The sequence below is a fragment of the Poecilia reticulata genome, chromosome 4 (assembly GCF_904066995.2).
Source record: "Poecilia reticulata chromosome 4, P_reticulata-male-v2, whole genome shotgun sequence".
Classification (NCBI taxonomy): domain Eukaryota; kingdom Metazoa; phylum Chordata; class Actinopteri; order Cyprinodontiformes; family Poeciliidae; genus Poecilia; species Poecilia reticulata.
The window spans coordinates 19,139,507-19,162,379 of NC_088833.1; the positions used below are offsets into that span (position 1 = coordinate 19,139,507).

At 40.7% G+C, this 22,873-nt stretch overlaps 1 protein-coding gene across 5 annotated transcripts in view; it reads left to right on the forward strand.

The window, feature by feature from the left end:
* Nucleotides 1-353: 353 nt before the first annotated feature.
* The window catches only part of tle2b (TLE family member 2, transcriptional corepressor b), a 101,890-nt gene continuing 79,370 nt past the window's right edge, over nt 354-22,873 (forward strand). Inside the window, exons 1-2 of one of the 5 annotated variants that reach the window (XM_017304388.2) lie at nt 354-427; nt 14,380-14,429. In XM_017304388.2, the coding sequence (XP_017159877.1) occupies nt 14,421-14,429 (9 nt within the window). In that variant the 5' untranslated portion in view covers nt 354-427; nt 14,380-14,420. Of the gene's footprint in view, nt 428-14,021; nt 14,095-14,379; nt 14,430-20,234; nt 21,140-22,873 lie in introns of those variants that run through there. The other 4 variants (XM_008406949.3, XM_008406950.3, XM_081606437.1 and 1 more) reach the window with 4 other exon arrangements.

Sequence of the window (22,873 nt, forward strand, 5' to 3'; positions counted from 1 at the left end):
GAGAAGTCATCAGTCAGTCTTGGCTGTACAGCAAACAAAGCTGGTTTATTGATTCTCAGGCAACTCTGCAGATTTCAAAATGGCAGCCCTCCCATCAGTCTTCCTGCCACCTCTACAGATCAAACCCCACCTTCTCAGTTTAAATCGGCCAATCACCTCAGCCTCCCAGAGACAAGAAACAAGGTTAACGTTCACAAACGTAATGTAAAAACTAACAATTATTTATCAGTAACAAAGTGTCAGAAAAACATCTTAAGTATGCGAATGCACAATTTACAAGTTATTTTATTCTTTTAATTAGTTTAAGTTTCAACCAATCAAACTCCAGTGTGTATTGCCACACCTCCTATAAAAGACCTGGGTTTGAGGCGGGGCCTCCTCCTTAGCAGGGACCCAAGATGGCTGCCACAAAAGACACACCCACAAGGTAACAAACATTTCATCAAGACAGAGTGTTTATTTACACACTCTGGAGCTTTAAAAAAAGGTTAGAGAAACCTTAATGCTTCTTACCAAAACTCATCCTAAAAAGTTAAGGATTAATTTTTCCAGTAATCATTGTTTTTGTTTGTTGTCTCTTTCAAATTTCTGTCTCTCTGTCGCCTTTTTCTCTCATTCCAACGCACCTTAAGTGGAAGTCAAACTTGTTCGGTCTCTTACCAGACTTATGCTTGACAGTATGCTTTTTCTGAACACCTCAGACAGATCTTTGGGTCCAGCTATGTTGTTGGTTTAAAAAAGAATGCTGATGTTGTTGTTTTTTGAAAATCTTCTGTCTAAACACTGAAAGTAAAACTTGCGACTGAGCGTTTCTTTTTTGTAAGTTGCATTATTAAATTTGACATCATTTTGATTTAAATTTCCTCGTCTGTACCACAGCCTTTATATAGTCACAAATGCACAGGAGACAGCGTTGCTAAAAATGTAGCTGCTGCGCCACACAGCACTATTTTTAAATGTGGAAGAACTTTTATTCTTTACCAGACCTTAATGCTGCTGATAAACTGGAGCTCCTTGGCTGCGGATGCATGTGGCTGTTAAAGAAGACATTTTCCCCTCCCCCAGTAAAACTTCTGTCAGCTGTCTGTTGCAAATATGCAGGTTTTGCACAGATGTGTGCTCAGATGGAAGAACTAAAACGTTAATGAATTGCCTAAATTTGGCTCTTTATAAATGTCTCTTTTTACTGTTTCTGCCTTTTCGCCCGCACTTTACGTCTCTCTGTAACCCTACCTGCCTTGCTTGCTCTCCCTCCTTTATTTATTTATTATTTATTAATTTCTTCTGCTTTTCTTCTTCTCCTCATCTGTTCTCCCTCCTTGCAGACAGCCATATGCAGCTCTGTAAATGGCAGCGCGCTGTTTGATTGTGATGTGGTGGGACTGCGGTCTGTTTGCACTGCCACAGTGGTTCTCTCTGCTTACCAGCCTGCTACTTAACCCCGTCTGGACCCGGCTGGCTGCCTCAATGGTCCGTCAGATGGTTTGATGACTGACTGCTGCAAAATTGGGGCACTTGAACAAACTCACCAAGCCACAAGCTAAACATAAATTATTAGTCTCTCCCCGGAGACAGAAGTCAGTAATCTGTCCCACGCTGACACCAAATCTTTCCTGCATTGAGCTTAATGCTCCCTTTTGTCCAGCAATCCAACTAAATGGTGCCATAGACCATTTAGAAATGTACAGTGTAAACGTCAACCAGTTCGTATTCTGACTTTATGCCATGTTATGTTCCGGTATCTACATGTTTAGATCCGTGGTTACCATCAGGCGTAGCTCTAGCCAAGGTTTAAACGTTTCCGTCCTTCCGCACACCTGATTTAAACTAAGTGGAATCAGCCGGTTTTGGCAGAATTTGATGAAAAGCTCTTGAGATTATTCCTTCATTTCCTATGATTTCATGGTTGGCACTGAGGCCAGGTTTTAGTCGGCTCGAGCAAAGAACTGATTTACTGTTTTCCAAGCCGAAGATCCATAAACGAGCTACATTCTAATGTTGCTTTGAAAACTCGCGATGCCGTCAACCTACTTGGCTCATGTCACCGTACTGATCAACAAAATAGTCCTTTCAAAAGTTCATAGTGCTTGATGTCAAATGCAAGAAGGTATTTAGGTGGGAGAGATGTTTAGTGAAACAAATAACTCCTGAAAGATCCTGAGAGTTGTGGACAAATAGTCCCATTGCAGACTTAAATCATTTCACCTATGTTTCACCTTTATTTGTTCCCCCCCCTATTGTGAAGGTCAATACAGAACCTGGTTCTGACCTTGTACGGTGAAATGTGAATTCTTGTGACTTTTTCCACATTTCAGAGATTTTGATCAGGAGTGCAGACAGTGATTAAGAGGCTCACTATGATGCCGTAATTTCACCAGCTTGTGAGCACCCACTTATCACTGCTGAGCAGAAAGTTGCTGTGGCAACAGGGAGTTTTTAGACTTCAGTTACTCCAAGATGTGGCAACACGTCATCAGTGTTCACGGTATTTTGTTTTCATAAAATAAGCTCCTTGCATGCCTGCCCTCATCCAACCCATGCTATAGTCAGACGGGCCCTTGTTGCAGGTTGCCAGGGATGTGTAAGTGCATGATGGGTCGTCTGGCCCAGATTAAACTTTGGATAAAACTATATCCAGCTGCGGGCCTTGAACTTGACATGTCTGGTCTAGTGTCCTTGTCCAAATCGGCAAACTGAATCCCAATTTCTGACCTAATGCTTCCCTAAAACTACCAACACTTCTGTCCAAATAATAAAAAACCCAACTTTGCGGTGACGGACATAACCTGCTGCTTTTAGAGTACAACAATGAAAATTCACAGTTTCTTTTTTCACTGGCTTTCTCACAGTTGGCAAAAGTAAAACTTAATAGCCTTTATGATGGCATATCACATGACTTCTGGCTCCATTATGTAGATGAAAACAGATGGTGAGATGAGAAAAGGGGGGAATCGATTTTTTTCTCTCCTTCAATTAAACATTGTTCCAGATGTTTAGCGTCACACAGGGAATGATCCTAAAGCCCCCAGTTGGCCACTGATCAACAGAAATAAAAAACAAAGAAAGTGAACAGGTGTTGGGTAACAAATGGGAAGTTTGAACAAATAAGGAACATTTCATAGAAAGGCCTTCCTGTGTTTGAGGTGTCAGCGGATGAGAAATTGAGACCCCGACGACGAAGAGGAGGAGGAAGGAGTTTAAGAGGGGAGTTTCCTGAGGGTGAATGCAGGAACAAGGGAGCAAGCTGCGCTGATTTGATTAAATTCAGCTCTGTTCTGTTTGCGTTGGGCCTGGTTACTCAGCTATATTTGTGCAGTGCTGTCTGTCGAGTTTCAACAGGAGCTCTGTGGAGAACAAGAGGCCTGGGATTAGGCTGCAAAACACACTTTTACTAAGAACATGCCAAGTTTAGTGAGAGATAATCCGAGTTTGTTGTTTATATGGTTTATTTATTGCTGCTAATACTAAATTAATCCTTAAATCCTTTGTTTGGTCTGGAGCTCAATGCTCAACACGGTTTGGCATAGCAATGGCAGACTGACTTTAGCACACAGAGTAACGTAAATAAAAACATGTTCATGTGTTTCTACACGTATCATTAAAGTGTTTATGGCAAAATCAAGACAAAAGCAAATGTTTGTCTTCAAAAATATAATATCTATTGGATTGAGGTGCAACTTGACAGCACAATTCCTTTCAAAGAGCATTTCGCTCTGGAAACACAATGCTTTTCATTTTAATCAAAACTCTGCAGTTTACAATTTTGGAAATCCCAACTGACCTAACACATGAAAAGTTTGGTCTGATTTAATGCCAAACTTTTTTAAGAGTTAAAAAAAAAGTAGTTTATACAGTTCACAAAAATATCTTGATTTCGATTCGAGTGCCCTGAAGCAGCTACATTAACACAGAAATATGAGATTCAGTTATTTGGCTCGTCAACAACATACAATAATAAAATAAGCAGGAGTTTCAGCAGGAGAGCTGCACAGCCTTTGTGGCGAAGGAATAAGTCTCATGTGTCAGCCAAACTGTCGATTTGCATCCACTGATATCATAACCAACATAAAACCTTCACAACTGTCTGCAGCACAATGGATGTACATCGCCTGCCTATAGATTATCTGACAAGCTCTGTGTTTGAAGTATTTTATTTTTTTCACCGTCTCTGACCCTTCCCATCAACTAAACTGCTTGTGACAGTTTCTCAAGCTGCCAGTTTTAAGCAAAAAGGCTTCGAAAATAGCTGTCCATTATCTCTGCCTTCATGATATCTGGAGTGGTCAGGAAGTGAGCTTGATGTAGCCAGGAAGAGGCTCCATTGCATGTCTGAAGATAAGGTTTAGACAAATTTTCCTTTTAGAGGTTAATGAACAAAGCCATCAAAGTTTAAGCCCAATAAACCTTTAAAAGAAGCCAAAATGCACTTAAACAGTGGTGCTTCCATTAAGACACTGAATCTGTCTCTTGATAGAAACACATCCAAACATCTCTCATTGGGTTAAATGTCACATCGCTAAAATCAGTCTCTCTTGGACCCAAGTAACATATTTATGCTTTTCATTTTCAGCGTTCACTGTGAAATTACTGAAGTTCAGCAGAAAAATATTTATTTTTGCAAAACCATTTATGAACACAAGTAATCAGTAGCACTCTCCGCTTCAACATTCAACTTTAACGATCTCTGCGCAGTATTCCAGGCTTTTCTTTGTGGTTTTGAACTGATGGAGTGATGGAGTCGGCGTGTCCACGGTGAGTGTCTAGCGTTCTGACTCAATGTCTGTTGACAGCTAGGGAACAGTGGGCCAGCCAGCTCCAGTCCCAGGGGGGACGTTCACTCAGTCACAGGACAGACTGGCTGGATGCTCGCTCAATGTCACTTTGACATTTTCTCTCCCAGCAAACGCTGCTGTCACAGAGGAAGATGTGTCATAAAAAGACGGCAAATATTTCATAGCGCTTCTCCGGAGCGTTCACTTACAGTAATGCATGAATGCGATACCGGGAGAGGTTTTGTATTTCTGGTATTAATCAGGACTTATTTTTTGATTAATCTCAAATGTCAACACACAACAAAATTTAAAAACAGAGTGACATTGTCTGAAAAGCCGTTTCTTGGGCTTTGGGACACCAGCGACCCACAGTGAGAGAAAGTATGCACACATAGAGAAACCGCAGAACAGTGGTGAGCTTTCCTGGGAATGAACAGTCAACCAAAATTACTCCAAGAGTGCATCCAAGGCTCACAAAGGAGGTCACATAAAAACAAAGAACACCTAAAGCACTGCAGGCCTCTCATGCCTCAGTGAAGGTCGGAGTTCATGATTTATAAATAAGAAATTAACTGGAAAATGTGCTGCAAGTCTAAAACCACTGTTGACTGAAAAGCACACAAATACTGTTTCACAGTTTCAACAAGACAAACAAATAAAAACCCCAACTTGATAAACTTAACACAGCATTAACGAGAATATTATATAGACAATCAAACATGGCGGCCCTGTTGAGACGGTCTGGAACTTCTTTGCTTCTTCAGAACTTGATCAACTTACAACCACAAAGGCAAGAACCTCTTAAGAAGAAGGTCCAGTTGTCAGTAGATGAGCTGGAGCTCAAACTCTCTTCTGCGTATTCACATTTGAATGGCTGAAAAGCAAAAGGTGAAGGTTTTTGGAGTGGCCTAGTCAAGGTAAGGACTTAGATCAGATTCTAAACAACTGTTCATGCTGGAAAACCATCCATTGTGTCTGAATTAAAACAATTCCAGTTGGTTTGGTCAACAAAATCAGCAACAGTTGGGAGAGCTGTTTATGTTGATTCAAGTTGTATTTGTTTTATATTTAAAAATGTGAAGAAAAAAAACATGAAGCCAAAAATTGTGCGTGGAAAATACTTTTTGATTTCCGTCTATTCAGCAAAGACGACAGGCATCAATGTACATCTTTTTCAAGATTCCCACAAATCTCGGAAAACCTACACTTCAAAACTGAACTAATTGCACATTTCCAGCAAACTCTCACTCTCAGCCTCCAGCTGGAAAATGTAAATTTGGTTTATTAAGACCTGACGGCTCAATGTAAAACCCATTGTTTCCTCTCTGCTCTCTTAAACACTTGATCTCCTTAATTTGTCCCTCCCTTGTTCCCTTGCAGCATCCTTTCCCTTCCCCTCACCTCAAATAACACTCTTCTTCCATCTTCGATCACATCAGGTCATATCTGCCAACCTTCTGATGATGCCTCTTCCTAGGTTTGCTGCAAGTCATCACAGGCAGGGCTACTAAGGGAAGAGCGGATTTACGTAAGAAGATGGCAAGGTGGGCACTGAGAGGTTTACTGCAGCTCTTGTCTAAGCAGGCTGCCATGACTGAGGCGACTGTAGCAGGTCAAACTGTGTGTGAGGGCATGTGAGAGTGGGCGTTTGGGTCTCAGTCAAGGATAGGGTTAACTTTGTGGATTGGGGTGGAAATCCCTTGTGGGACGCTTTTAGAGGCTGAACTTAATTGGCATGACAAGGCCCAGGCTGTGTGCCAAGCTCTGTTTGAGGGTGTGCACGTGTCTGTTTGTGTGTAGATGTTTTATTATGTCTGCACATTTGCCTGCAGTGAAACAAGGAAAGAATTTATGCTCGTGCATATGTGTGTGTGTGTGTGCATATGTGTGTGTGTGTGTGCATGTGTGTGTGTGTGTGTGGCTTTGTATTTGGTACAGTGCAAGGACCATTTTCCTAACAAATACTAAATTGTGGGGACCGACTGCTCTTTATGGGGCCCAAAGCCTGTCCCCATAAGGAGCAGTGCTGTTTTTGGGTTTAGGACTAAGACTTGAATTGAGTTTAGGTTAAGTTTAGGGTTAGGCATGAACTGGTAATGGTTAGGTTTAGAGTAAAGTGTCAGGTTTAGGCTATAGAAATAAATGGAGAATGAACAGAATTCATTGCAAAGTCCCTGAGAAAATAGAAAGACATATTGCTTGTGTGTGCAGAGAAATGCAATTCAATCATTTCAATGTGTTGATTTATGTTGAGGAGAATCTTTTTGCAAATCACAAGTGAAGAACATTCATAAAGATGCATACAAAGAAAGAAGAAGGCCTTCACCTATTTAAAATTCTGTTTTTTAATTCTGGATGCAGACTATTTTATAAGAGCTATGGTACAGTTAGTTGCTGCAGGAAGTGAGAAAAATTAGAGTTTAACACAATTAGACTTTTAAATAGATAGATAGATAGATAACTAGGATTTTTTGTTCCTTCATGAATCGTGACTAGGAAATGACTTGTTTGCACAGACAGCGATGTCCAGAAAAAAACAAGCTTTGTAGTGATTCGTCTGACATATAATTGAGCTATCTTGTGTGGAGCACCTCTTCCTAAGCGCACAAAGCAGTGGTGGCTGACCAAAAAAAGTGGAAATAAAGTAGAAAATGGGGCAGTAATGAGAGCTTTGGCTCATATTCAGCTCTCTGTGAGGCTGTGGGTTTGTCACGCCGGTCGCTGCCAGTTTCCATTACCTAGTGCAGAGTCCAAACCCGCTCCACTTGGGCTTGGAGTGTGCTGCTTGCTCAAATGATCTTGGCACGCTAATGTCTAGAACGCCTCACTCAACAAACACTGTGTCAGGGGAGCAGCGGCAGAGTAACGGCTGTAATGAGATTTAGGATCACTTTGTTTGTTCCCTGGCTCGCTGGTTCTGTTTCTTTATCTCACATGCACTTGATGGAAAACAACAAAATGTCACGAAAAAACTACTCCAAGTTTTTATTTATTTATTTATTTATTTTGAGATTAGATAAGTGGCGTTTTTGTGTAATAATTTTTGCTTTGCTTGTTGCTGTTTAGTTACATACTCAACAGAGAACTATGCGGCTCTGTTGCCAGAGGCTGATATGTTTTAGACTCATGACTTGTAGGTCAGAACCGACACATTAAAAGCAAAAGTTCGGATCCTTGAAAGAAGCTCCTACAATGCAGGCTACACAGAGGTTTTCTTTTTAAAGGCTGGTTGTGTGGTGTCTTTATATCTTAACCACTTCAGATATCTTTTTTGAGCAATGCTGTCTTTTATTTATTTTTTTTTACTATACAAAAGGGCCATAAAAATGGTGTATCGACTCCAGTATGCTTTGTAAAACTTCATTGTGGATATTTATTAATAGCCACATAATTGCATAGATTAAGTTGCAACAACTTCACTGTTTCAGAGTCTTTATATTTATTCCTGCATACAAGCTGTTTGGATACTGTTGCAAGATTTTTTCCTCCCTTGATTCTCCAGATCAAGATCACTGTCACACAGTGCAGCAGGTAAAATACTAACTACTAAAACCCTCTGTTAAGCTATTTTGAGTTATGAAGGGGCAACATCAGAGACTACACAGTTAAAATTTGTAACAACACTAAATATTTCACCATATGCTCTTTTTTTTTTCCATGTTTGGACTTGCTGTAAGTAGATAGCCTTTTATGGGATGCTGCCACTATGCGTGGCAAAATAAGAAACAGTGTGACATCAGCTTTAAATTGACTGCAAAATTTTGAACTTTCATGAAAAAAATCTATAAGTAGAAACACCTCACTGTGTGACTATCTGCTGAGATGTATAGTCTATTTTTTCCTCATGTCAGTATTGTCCTATACTGTGCAAAGTTTGTGATAAATGTATTTGTAGGTTTTAATACAATATTTTCTTACACCTCAAGAATGAAAATGTAGCTTTCCTTATCTGGTAATCTGGTAAGACGATCTATGGAAAGTTGATGTGGACGGGGAGGATAGAGTGTCTCTGAGTGTCCCACTGTTACCACAGCAACCTGATTGAAGTAATGATTTTGAAAAATGATTGGTCACACATTTCTACATAGCAGCCATTAACAACATTTGCCTAATTACTGAATACAATGAACGCTAATTTTAGTCAATCCCAGCTGAAGTTGGTGAAACTTTTTTTAGCTTGTCTGTGTGCGTTAGTAAGATTTCAAAACTAGTTTTCCAACTTCTAACTACCTTGATCTTGTGTTTTTTTTAGCAGATACACACTCACAGGACAAATGGGCCCTGTGTGCATTGTGTGTGTGTGCGTGCGTGTGTGTGTGTGGGTGTTTATTCAAGGCACGCAGACTCTGTAACCCCAGCTGAACAACAAGATACCCCCAAGGATTCTCCAAACATGGCATCATGAATTTTTCAGATCTGACATCCAGCATCTGCACCTTGGCCAACACACAAACACTCCTTACACACTCACATGCATCTGCTCTGTCTCAGACCAGCTCACCTCCTTGTGTGTTTGTGCACTCCCTGCATCTGGCGGGCCGGGGGGCAGGAGGGACCCATGCCAGAGGATTTTACACTTACATAATGCATTCTACTGTCAAAGTGTTTAGGATGGGAGAGAGCTGGCATGGACCGGAGGGATATATGGGAAAAGAGAAGAAGAGCAGGCTAGAATGCGCTCATATTTATGTAGTTACTGGTAAAGCAACAAACTTTTTTTTTTTCCTGCTCTGATGAAGCATGCTGAATTTCAAACAGAGCTGAGAGTTGCACAAGAATTGTGAGATAGGCAATTTAAAGAAAGATCAACAAGCGTATCAAGCAACATGGAAAATGAAAATCATAGGCTGTTGTGTTGCTCTGCAACTATTGGATGAATGATTCACTCTGATTCAGTTTTTTTATGGTGTCAGTGGAAGTAATCAAGAATAGAAATATGCAAAACGCCAGTGAGACTCGTGCGTCTCATGCCTCAAAGTTATGCTTTGTTTAAAAAGCACATACCACTGCTTGTTCTACTTGATGACTCCACTCACTGGGGAGACCTTTTGACACAATTCACACACAAAAAAAAAACGTTTTCACTTAATTAAAATGAGAATCAGAGTTATTTAAGGGAATTCATGTTAGTTTCTTTTGTTGTTGTTATGATTATCGTGAAAGCTACTTTGTGAAGCTGTATTAAATCCCAAAACTGATTTGGACAGAAAATCGGCATGCTAAAGCAACTAATAACAATCGTAATGCTTAACAGGTACAGTAAGAGGTTAATACTGTATGTGGCTTTAAAATCTGACAGCACAGGGAGTTCCCTCAGGGCAGCTGGGGTCTGAGGTGCTCATAAAGAGCTCAAGACTATTTTCCTGTTGGTGTTCCCACCACAAAGTAGCTGAAATCATATAACAGGGATCTGACAGTTTTATTACTGTAATCAGAACCACATAGTAACCCCCTCCCTGCTTTAAGGAGCGTGAATACTTTTTATCCCTGCAAGCGTTGATAACAGCTGTCCCTCCAGGAAATATTTGTTTTAAAAGTCATGAATTATATAATGCGTTGTTGTGTTTTCTCACCATCTCTATCCAGCAGTAGTTAATGTAATGCATGCATATCTCTGTTTGCTGACTGGCCTCTTATTCTTAGCCTAAATCAGTCGTAACATGACTGTCTTGATCTCTGGTTAAAAAAAAAGACAAAAAACAAACAAAAAAAAAACTTACTTTTTCTTCCTGGGGATTCAAAACAATAAAAGTACAGTTCATTAGCTCCTTTTCTGTAGAAAATGAGCTTGGTTATTTTGTGTTTATTTGATAATTTACTTATTAATGTCAGATGCTGTGACTGACCTCTCTCTACTTCCTTAGTTACTTCCACTGGTCCACTCAAAACTTCACTCTGCACAGACAAACATGAAAGGATAACACAAATCCTCTTTTTCACCGCACGACCTCACACGGTGCAATCTGTGAATTAATCTGTTTACCTTTTCACCTGAGCCGTGCTTGAACGAATGGAGGCTGGGCCTCATTTGCAGAAACGTTTGTGTCTTACGAAGAAATTCCAATGTCAAGTAAACTTAAGGAACAGAAAAAAATAACCTGCGTGTCGTAGACTTCCTCGTCTTTTTGTGACGGCTGACGGATGAAGGAATAATTGTGCTCTGTTGGATTCTTGCTTCCCAACAATTGGATCTTCAGGTGTCGCAGCTTTTTACCTGTATTTTTCTTTACTCGACTGTGAATGTGGTTTCTTCAGGCACGCAGGAGAGAACTTGAAGCCTTTTGAGGTGCCCAAATTAATCAAAACAATGGGCGGTAACACAAGAACACATCTGAAAGGTCTGTTTGGACTGCTGAATTTATATGAGGGAGTTACCCAGTTGTAAACCTGCAAAACCATAAAGCAGCTCTTAAATGCTTATCTGTTGTGGTTTTACTTAAGATCTAATGTGCCTGAATGTTGAGCTAATAGTATGTCACTGACCACATGCTCACACATGTTCTTTCCTGCAGCCAGCAGCAGGAAGTACGCTAGATGGAGCTAATTATGGCACCAAGCGTTGCTGCACACAACCAGCCAGGAAGTCAAAGTGATCTCGCAAAAATATAAACAATCACGCCCAGTCATGAACATAAGGTGCTCGAGCCTCCACACAAAGAATAGCCAAATGTTTATGCTACAAGTTCAGGAGACCACATGTGTTTGCAGGCACTTAGGAACCTTCAACACACCACAGGTACACCCATGGCAGCTTTATACATTCCATGTGTGGGTGTGTGTGTGTTTGTGTGTGTGTGTGTGTTTGATGCTGTCTTCGCCGTGTGTTGGAGCGTGAATAGGCATTCGTTTATCTAGCGCCAACCAGGCTGGAGTTTATCCAGACTCCAACATCACAGGCGTCGTGTTTCTCCCAGCGTGGCATCCCGCTACTAGGTGGATTTGTCAGTATGGATCTGTAGATCATCTCACTGACTGACACCTCAGTTTGTGTGTGTGCGTGCGTGTGTGGGATTGTGTGTGCTCTTCGACAGAGAGAGAGAGAGAGAGACAGAGAGAGAGAGAGAGAGAGAGAGAGAGAGAGAGAGAGACAGTATGTCAGGGAGAGAAAGAGAGAGATCACTTGGAGATAGATATCTGTCCAGTTCTTTAAAGTCATATCGTAGAAAAAAAAACCAAAAAACAAACAGAGAGGAGGAGATCATATAAGAGTATCTGTGGTGAACTTTAAGTCTGTACATGCTGAGATTGCTGCTTTCAAGCTACTCCTCAGCGTCTTCATCATGAAATCCACTCACTTCTGGCAAAACGCTTCTTCTCTGCACTGGATGAAGCACTGGAACCCCAAACTTAAGATAAAGGGTCAGAAAAGCAACGCCAATAAATTAAGCTTCAAGCTAGAAACAACAACAACAACAACAAAAACTTTAAGTAAAGAGGAAGATCAAAATCTGTCCGTCCGCCTTTCCGTCCATCCATCAACCCAACAGGCTCAGGTAACCACAGGAAAAGGAAAAGGTGATGCTACAACAAAAACTTGCTTTTGCCTAATGCTGTAGCACTCTGGCCATTTTACACTTTCAGCAACCTTGACATAATGTCTAAGGTCCCTCCTCAACATTACAAATATTTTTGGGAGTACAGGTAAAATGAGACGGCGAGACTAAAGGCTAAAAATTGCAGAATAAACTCAATCCTTTAATCAGACTTCTGTTTAATACAATCACAAAAAAACTAAAGCAACAAATGTGTTCCAATCACAACAGTGGAAAAAATAAATAAATAAAATTTTACTTCATCTTTGATTTCCAGAAGTTATAATTATCTGGCTTATTAACATGGTGCCTCAGTCTGATGATCTAACAAAGGGAAATTTTTCATTGACAGCCAAAAACATATCAAAATGAACATTTCAAATAACGCAGCACAGAGACTTTGATGTCATGCAGCTACAAAGAAGTTGATACAGTATGCACCTCAGTCCCAGTAAGCCAGAACAACAATAATAAATGTCAAATGTAGTCATCCAGCCGATTTCCAAAGAACTTAACTTGATTCGGTAGAGAAAATGGGGCTGGTTTCTTTATTTTCTGTCTACCATGCAATTGTTGCAGCCCCATAAGCCCTTTTTGTTGCTGTGTATCAGAAAAGCATATCTACAACTAACAATAGGTGATCTGGCTGTTTGACAGCAGGCATGTTTACTTCAGTAAGTCTTTTTTTTTTTAACTATTCATGCATACTGCATTCCATCGCCATACATTTAGAAATATGACAGCACTTCTTTGAGAGGGAAAACGCATGTACCCTCTTCTTAAAGTTTTATGTCAGCCTTCCACACGAGTAAAGACAGACACGGTGAGTAAAATGGGAGTCAGCAGCTTTTTTTATTTTTACTCTGCGGCAGCAGAGGTATAAAACGTGGTCTGTAAGTGGATTCAGGCTGTGAAGACTTTTTCTTTTTGAGACATGCCACATTTGACAGCATCAGCCCTTAAATGAGGAGCATACAACAAGCAAAGGGCTCAGAGGAGAAGCGTGAGTTTATATATATGTAGGTTATATGACAGAGGAAGCATGTCTGCTGCTGCTTATGTATTCTGAATTAGATCAGTTTGGTTTAAGATATTATCAGATTAATGACATATCTTATATTGAAACAAAAAGATTGTGTGTAAGCTGACCTCCATGTAGGTTCTGCCATTTGCTGTTCCAGGTGTGCTATTTTCATTTTGGCATGTACAAGCTACCCATTTACTTCTTTTGATTTGTCCCTGTTTGAAGTGAAATAAAGAAAATTAGTTGGGGGGGTTGGGGGGGAAATCCTCCCTTTTCTCAGAAGAAAACTGTTTACCCACTGTGTGTGTCACTCTCTCTCTCTCTTTCTCTGTGTGTGTGTGTGTGTGTGTGTGTGTGTATGCGTGTGTGTGCGTGTGTGTGTGTGTAGTAGAAATAGCAGGACTGAAATTAACGGCAGAATTTACTGAGCATTTATGTAGCGTGACTGACGGTGTACGAGCGCGCGCGTGCGTGCGTGCGCGGACTGAATAATTGGAACTTCAATCCCCACAATCCCCCACAGACTCCTCAGCTCTCCTCCGCCGCTCCCCGCACACACCCATTTAACAAATCAGCTCGGTTCCCGATTGGCCTTCGTTTCAAGTGACGTCAGGACCCAACGTGGGGTTTCCTCAAGGCGATTGGCCAGCAGCAGGAACGGCTTCCTCCAATCAGGACGCGCAGCGAGCCTCTCAGTTAGACGGGAGCGTTTAAGGTGGAACCGAAGAGTTGTTGACGTGTTTCCGTGCAGTCTAAATTGAGACGTGTAAGTGTTCGGTTTGATTTTCTCTCACTTTTATTGCCTGTTGTGGATATTGTTAGAAAGCGCAGCACGCGTGTTGTTAGCTAACTAACAGATTAGGAAGAAAGTTTTTCTGTTTTGGCAACCTTTCATGGTGTAACAGCAAATAAAAACATCTGCTGTTGGTTATGTTTCTTTCTTCTAATTCTTTATTTTGACCAAATATTTGTGTTTCAACCACAGTCTTGTATAATAGTTCTCTGTAGTTGTGATACAGTAAGTAATCTTGACGGCTCTTACTCTTTTCAGATGCAGTCTTACTGGTCCCATATGAACGTCAACGCTTCAACATGCCACAGGTGAGTCTAATGGTTAGTTAATGACAAACTTTAGCGTAATGTAGTTCTACTTCTGGGCCAGCTTTACTTTTGCTGTATTTCCATTATATACTGAATTATTTGAAACGCTGAACTATGCAGGTTTTATAAAAATGTTTCTAGATATTTGTTCAAACTGCCACCATGTTGCCATACGAGACATATAATCTTGAAAAATCAAGCTCCTCTGCCTTCTACCTTACTGCCATCGCGCCCAGTCAGAATCAACCAATCAGAGCCAGGTGGAAGGTCTCAGCCCTGTCAATCACACTGGCGTACACGCTGCTCATACCTTTCCCTTTGCTCTCTGCTAGGGGAGCCCAGTGTGAAGGCTCTGGCTAGTTACCACGTCCACTGACGATAATGGATAATAAGTTTTTCCTGTAACAGTATTTTGTTTCTTTGCCATTAGCACAGCTGCAGCAGACATCTTGAATTTGTGCATTGCTTACCCAGAGTGTAGATGAGTGAGCTTGACAGCGCTAAGGCCTTTCTTCTGGCTCTGATTGGTTGTTTAAGAGCGGTGTATGTAGAAGTCAGTAGGACCATCGCAGAGCGCGATTGTTTTCACAGATCTTTCTCATGCTATGCTGTCACGGGTTTGTAACATATTTTTATTAAAGTTAATTGTAGCTTTATTGTAGATGATAGGGAATTATAAATTTATGGTTTTTTTCTTTTTTTGTTTTAGTTCAGTAGGTCTGGCAGTGTTACCTTCCACCTTGTTCCTGCTTGCGTGTTCATATTATCAACCACAGCTCAATGATCCAATCTACGTTGCCATGGAATCATGTTAAAGAGTGTTGCAGCATTGTTGGTGATTTTCAGGAAATCTAAATCCTGGCTTTGAACCTGCGTCTTATCACAACTGTGCTGATGGATCGGTCTGAGTTTGTATGCCTGCCCATCTGCCTCTCTGAAACCCGGTGTAAAGAGTCGGGGGAATAATTACCTGCATAATCCATTCTAGACAATTGGATAATACTGATTAGTGCAAAGAGCTACATGGGGAACGGTTGTGGTGTCTGTGGTTTTTGGAGCGTCATTGAACGGCTGTCTTTATTTTAAATATGTTAGACACACTCAAAGGGAAGACAAAGGAGAAAGTATAAAGAAAGGATGGCTGTCATTCATCATCGGGGAGGTAGAAATTTCCTCACTACGTTTAGTGGCAATCTGCCAAGTGGTTTCTAATGTTTTCACTGTTGCCTCCCAGCACGACGTCTCTTGGTTTGAACGCTGGCCGGATTGTGTCTTTCTTTTTGAAGTTCAATCTTTTGAGTCTTTTCAATGTCTGACCTCCAGCAATGCAGGAACTATAAAAGAGAATGCTTGTTTTGTGTGTGAGTAATTGGGATGGAAGGGTATCTATGCATGTAGATTTTGGAGAGAGGGTTGTTGTTTGCTGTGTAAGATTTTCACCTTGGCTGCTTTTTCATTCTGTGTTTAATTTGCAGTGAAAACTTGTTACTGCATTTTGGAACACAATATTTTTTGTTGTTGTTCTTGCACAGAAAATATACAACATATGTCATAAATCTGATTCTAATGATTCAAAATTTAGATTTGTTTAAAACGAGAAGTTAACTTACACAAAATGCAACCACACAATTGCTTTGAATTGGTTCTTCGATGCTTGTCTGACTAAATGTTGTCAGCCGGTCTTATCAGCACTTTTCATTAGTCCAGTTTATCATAAAACCAAACACCTACTTCAAAACTACTTCTTGCTTACTTCAAAATGAGACATGGTGTAAAGCTTACAATATTCTAGACGGGGATAGAAGTTTATTTTGATTTGAAATATCTTGGTATGTTGATGTCAAGGTACAATTATCATTAAAGCAAAATTATGTTTCACTGTTTCTGACAATTAGCGACTCGGTAACTTTGTTCAAATGCTCCAAATTGGTTTTGGAGGGGAGCAACTACTGCTGCATCTTCTGACTAGTAAACACAAGAGGAGATGCCTATAGCGATCAGAAGGGACTCCTTGGTCAGCAGTGTGTCCCCTAGCCTGTGATGAATGAGGGTGGAGGCGTTTGCTCTTGGTTGCTTACAGAGTCGAATGTGTGGGTGTTTTTGTTTCTTGGCATTCTAATTAAATAGCCAGGCATAAAGTTTCGTTGTAAAATGGTAGTAAGAACAGAACATTTTTATCGACTGGTAATCTTCTCCCATCATGCAGCAGAAAACAAATGTTAAGATACACAACCATGATTTGTCACAACAAAGTGACGTTTAGAGTCAGAGGGTTTCTTTTTCAAACCTGAGCAGCTTTGGGAAGTGGATTCTTGAGAGCACGATCTGTGTTGCTAGTTTCAACCGGTGAGCTTCCTGCTGAATCTGTAATAAGCTGTTATGCCTTTAGAGTCCCATAATAACAGCTTCAAATGGATTTTAGGTGTGTTGATGGTTGATGATGGCATATGCAAAGCAGACTTGCTTATTCAAGGGTTACAGTTTGCTTTGTACATGTTGGATCCCAAATTCACTATTCATTTGCTTCACTGCTGATTGACCCCTTAATGCATGAGTTTATTTTGTTTTGACTGGTGAGCAGATGCTGGATAAGGTAGAATATTTTAATATAAATGAAGCTCATACAGTAGGTTTATAATCAATGTAAGTGTGATTGTAAATGAATGACATTTGGGCAAAATTGAACATATTGTCCAGTCAGGAGTGGATTCTTTTATTGATGCTGATGTTTCTCAATAAACCCTTCACGTATATCACCACAATATTTTGGATACAGTTTAGAAACAGTTTATTTCTGAAAAAGCAAAGACAAGTGTCATTCACACTTTGACCACTAGAGAGCAGCAAAGTACTTCCATTATAATCCTTGGCATGTGTTGTATATCCATGAACAGAGTTTTTCGCTACATTGAGACTGGAAGCAATTTGTTACAATTGTCCAAAAGAAGTTAAATGAAACTAGAGTTCATCTAAATTCTGGTTTGTTAAGAAGGTGAGAAAATACCTTTTGCCACACAGAACATGGCCAAGAGACATTATTGATGTCAGCCGTTTAAAACATTTCTCTGAATACCTTCCCAATATTTTCTACACATCATAGTCTTCTTTGTTAGGTTTGTTTCCATTTCCAAATACTTGTTTTAAAAGAGTTTTCTTTCTGAAAGTTAGATTTCTAATTATTTCAAACCTGCATAAAGAAATGGCATAGGATCCAATTTCAGTAAAACAAAAAAGCCTTTCTTTTTAGATCATCAAAAAAGCATTTCTTTTTTAAGATAAAGTAATAGTTGTTTTCAGAACATGTCCTCAAACTACCCAAAGCCCCCAAAAAACACCCCACCAACAAGCTGCTTTTAAAGTTTGATTTTGAATATCAAAGCAATGTATTTCAATAATTACCATCTTACTTAAAATATGTGCAGAACACAAACACTTTTACACACATAAGCCTAATATCAGAAACAACAGAGCAAACTTGACAGTGACTTTCAGGGGGGATTTGGATAAAAAAGGCATTAGGCTCTCCCAAAAGGAACTGTTGTGTTGGGTATAATAGGATGTCTGTATGTGTCCCTAATTGAGGCTTTGGACCTGTCCTTTGCCTCACCCTCTAGTTATCAAATGCAGTTTCTGTCTTACTGGAAATCCTCCACGGATGCCAGGACCGACTGCGCCCGAGTCTACGGTGTCGGATTAATGGCTGTCTGATCAAGTTCAAAGGCAGAGCTGCCCTGGATAAACTGATTATAAGCAGTGCCAAAAGATGTCTGGGACAGCCCGGTATTGTGTACGAGGAAAGTCTTTAAATATCAGGTCTTAGTAGGTACAGGTCCATTCTGGGAGCTCCTGTAAATAACATTTGCTTCAGATCCAGCACTCAGAAGCAGGCAGGCAGACATTTTTATCCTGCTGTGGCGGAGATATTTCTGGAGTGTTACAGCAGTAATCCTTGAGATACTCGACCTACTGATTCTGATTACATCCCTGGCAGTAAACAGGCATTCCTCCATTGCAGCACTTACAGTGATGACAAATATCCCCTCACAATGCTGGACCTAAAAGTCATATCTCCGTCCACATTTTTTATAGCATTCCTTTGTTAAAGTGTCTGTTGGTGGCACATTCCCCTGATAGATGTTAAAATTAGTTTGACAGCTTCTAGTTTTAAAAATAAAAAAAACGGCTTGAAAAGGTTTTTTTTCCATTTTTTTTCCAGTGAATTCATTCCAGTTTGAAAGGTTTTGTTTAACCGAAAAAACTTTTTTTTTCTTTTTTTTTTCCCCACTTGACAAGAAAAAAACAATCTGTACTGGACGTATTTACAAATTAGATCTGAAACCATTGATATTTGGAACATGGATTTTATTGAAGTATGTTTCGATTTGGATACTGCATGTTGAACCAAGCTGTGCACATGATGCATACTTAATTATGAGGTGAGCTTACTATCATAAAAATTATAGGAGGAAATGATGGTATTCATGCTGAAACAATACAATTGAGTTGTTTCTGGGTGGCAGTAGCACCAGGTTTAGCATAAGAGTGATAAAAATTAACAAAATTATAAAGGCATTGTCTTACACCATGTTGGATCTGGTTGTGTTGGATAATTTTTCAAGGATTAAATGCCAGCTGTCATAAAAACGGATAAAACTGGCAATTCAGTTTGTTTGAGTTGTTGCTGTCAGTTTGAGGCTTGGACAAGTCTTTGGTTGGTGAACAATATTACCTTTTCCCACTTCCGCTGGTATGAATACTGGTGCCTTCATCTTCTCTGTTTCTATTAATACAGGGTGGAAGCCAGAAGAAATAAATTAAATAACTCTGATTACCTGCATGTTAATCCTGAAGAAAATAATCCCCTTCATGATGCTGCCTCTGTTTCCTTGTAGGGTTGGTTTTTCGAGGAGCTATTTTTCTGCCACATATGTAGTTTTGACCACAAGCCAGAAAAAAATTATTTGACTCTAAATGATGATTGGATGATTGCTGTGTCTCAAGCATGATTGATTGTACAGGTGGATCACTGGTTGTTGTGTCAGCAGATTATCTGACCTCTGAATATCTGCTGCTCCTCCGGTGTTCACATTGGCTTCTTCTTTTGTTTGTTATGCTCTCCTTGTCTGGCTTGTAAGCTTAATATTTTAGTGTTTAATAAATAGGTAATTTGGGGGGTGGACACAAGTACAGACCTCGGCTTTTACATTTTCTTATTCATGAACAAAACACTAAAAGCCATTTTTTTTTTCTAAAACTGGTCAGTTGTGTGGCCGCCTTTGTTGGTTTGCTTCATAAAATCCCAGTACACTGAAGTTTGTGGTTCTGATGTGATGACCGAATGTGAAAAAGTTTGAAAGATCTGTGTAATCCGATGGAGATCAGATTTGAGAGATCATTTCACCAGCAGTCTTTGGTGCAACGTGAATGGGTTTTGGCTGGATTACTGTGCAATTAAGCATGACTGGATTACTGTCCGATCATCTCGCACAAATGTTCTTGCAAGGTGTGAACTGACTAATAAACTTATCACTCTGCCTGACTGTTATGTATACGTGTGTGTGTGTGTGTGTATGCATGTGTTTCCTTAGCTGTCATGAATTTGCATATGCACGTCTGAGCATTTGTGTGTTTGTATCTCGATCCATATCTGTTTGAGCCCGAGTCTTTGTGCTTGACTGATTGCTTTGTGTATCTGACCACAATTGAAAATGAATCCATCTCTCGCCTCCTCTCTCTCTCCGTCCTCTCTCTCTCTCTCTCTGTGTGTGTGACTGTGTGTCTCTATCTACTCGGTTCCACCTTAAGAGAAGCTTTAGCAGCCTGTCCTGTTTGTGTTGAAGCCAACAGGCACAATATATTACAGTCTAGGGCTTGCTGCTGAAAAGCCCGCTGGATCCTCCACTGACCTGCTGTTCTTTCCTGCTTTCCTCTTGCGTTTTTTTTTTTCCACATTTAGATTAAAAACAAAGCTCTCACTCTCTCCTCCCTACCCAAAACCACCACCTCCTCCTCCTTCTTCCTCTCCTTATTTCTGCTGCAGCAGTCAAGGCTTTAGTGTGTCAGAGAGACAGGGTGAAGAGGAGGAAAAATAAGAGAAGGGGACTATTTGGTTCAGCTGAGTGTTTATGTTTGTGTGTTTTGCCATTGGACTGCTGGGTGAAAGGGCACAAGGACAAGCCACAAGAAGAGTGGGAAGAGGAGGAGGAGAAGTATAAGAGAGGAGCTTGCATGGACTGAATTCTCTCTCTCATGTCAGTACGTGTGGACCTGGACTGATCACAAGCTGAGGAAAAAAAAGGGGGACAGACACTGTAAGGCAGACGAGGAGGAGAAAAAGAGGAGGAGAAACTGTGACTTGGGTTTCACTAGGGAAAGGCTAAGGAGGAGGAAGGAGGCAAAATCTGGTGCTCCGTTTTATTATGACCCTGTTGGATGAACGAGCCGACGGAGCGAGGGTTCTTCTGCTGAGTGTCAGTGGGAATTTGCGTTAGAAGATAAGGACAGAGAGCAACAAGGACGAGAGAACCCAGCGAAGGAGCAGAGTCGGCTCTCCCCGAGTGTTTGAGAGTCTGGTTTGTGTGTGACTGTGTGTGGGTCGGTGTAACCAGGTGGAGGGCAGAGGACTGGAGGGCCAGGGGAGTAACCTGGCCATCAAACGGACTGGAAGCCTCTCCTCTCCTGGGATCATGTACCCTCAGGGCAGGCATCCGGTAAGTTCACCCTCATGTCTCTATTTCCTGTCTGCTTCACTTTTTGTGAGTGTCTTTCTCAGCTCCAATCTGTCTGTGGCTTTTAATTTGTCACATTCGCTTTTATCGCCATTGTCCCTCTTGGATTTTCGTGCTCCCACACTAAAATCACCTCAAACCTCGCTACTTAAAAACTTCCTTGCTGGGTTTTCCTCCTGCTTTTGGATTATTGACCTCACCATGTCTGCATCTCACAGTCCTTCTGTTTGTTTCAGCCTGACTCACTTGTGTAGTTAAATTGACTGCACTGTAACATGAGGAGAGAGACATCGGGTGTTTGGGCTGAGAGTTTCCCCGATATGCACACACCCACACACTCATGACACCTCCCTCTCTGTCGGCCACAGCCAGGTCTCTCTGGGATCTTGTCGTTGATTGGCTGCATAGGTGGTATACAACTAAACCTGCTCTTCTCGGGTTGCGTTTTTTATCCATGTGCTAATTATTGTTTATTCATCTCTGCGTGTGTTTCAGCCTGGAAGTGTGTGTTTGTGAAGATGCGTGTCACAGCACATCTGGCTGCAGTAACGTATATGTGCATGTGTGTAGGAGCCGACCAGCAGTGTTTCATCAGTTCATTTCCATTGTCTTTGAGTTGCAAAACATTTCTGTCAGCAGTCAGCCTAACAGCAATGTGTGCAACACCACAATTGGTTATTTGGTTGGCCATTACATTTCCAGTGACATGCATGAATGCTCTACGAGCCAACATTATATTTGTTCCATTGGATGGACTTTCACTGCCCTTGATGCTCAAACCCTGATATAGTTTTCAGTGGCCAAATTGGTTAATCTCATGGAAAATAGTGAGGAAAGGTTGAGAACGAGGGGAAACATTTATTAAATTGAGGGCAATTTTATTTCAATTGAAGTGATATAATTATCCCAATAGTGCTCTTGCATATTTTCCTAAAATTGAACAGACCTAGTTACCTTTAGATGATTTTGAATATACAGGATTTGCAAAAGTGATGTTCCCTCTTGAACTTCTGGCATTTAATCATGTAGTGGAATGTAAATGATTTATGGTTTTAAATTTTTTCACTAAGAAAAATTCAGAGAAATTTTGCACATATTTGTATTCAGCTCTATGGGTCAGCACTTTATAGGACCACCTTTCTCTGCAATTAAAACCAAAAGTCTCTTGGGTTGTGTCTGGACTTCACATCTGCTGGCTGGAATTGCTTAAACTCAAACCCAGTTATATTAGGAGGGCAAATCTGAATATCAGTTTTCATGTCTTGCTGCATATTCTGTTGAGTTTAGGTATAAACTTGGACTGGGCTGCTCTAATGCTTGACTAGGATTTGATCTGAACCATTCCACTGCAGCTCTGGCTGAAAGTTTGGGATTATGATCTTCCTGGAAGGTGATCTTCCACCTCTGTCTTGGGTCTTTTGCAGCCTCCAGTAGGAAAAGAGCGTTCCTGCACCACGATGAGGCTTCTATTGCATTTTAATGTAGATGCCTGCTGCGTTCCTGATGCAGTTTGTTGCTTTGGACTCTAGTTATTGGTGGAAGGGGGCTGCACATTTTCAGGACATTGCATACATACTTCAACAGCGATGTATCTGTAAAGCCTGTTCCCTTCTTCATCTTGGCCCTCAAACAACATAAAGACCTTAACGATATGGAAAAATATAGGTTGGAAAACCAAAAAGTCACAGCAGATGAGTTACAGCTTAGACTGAGTCT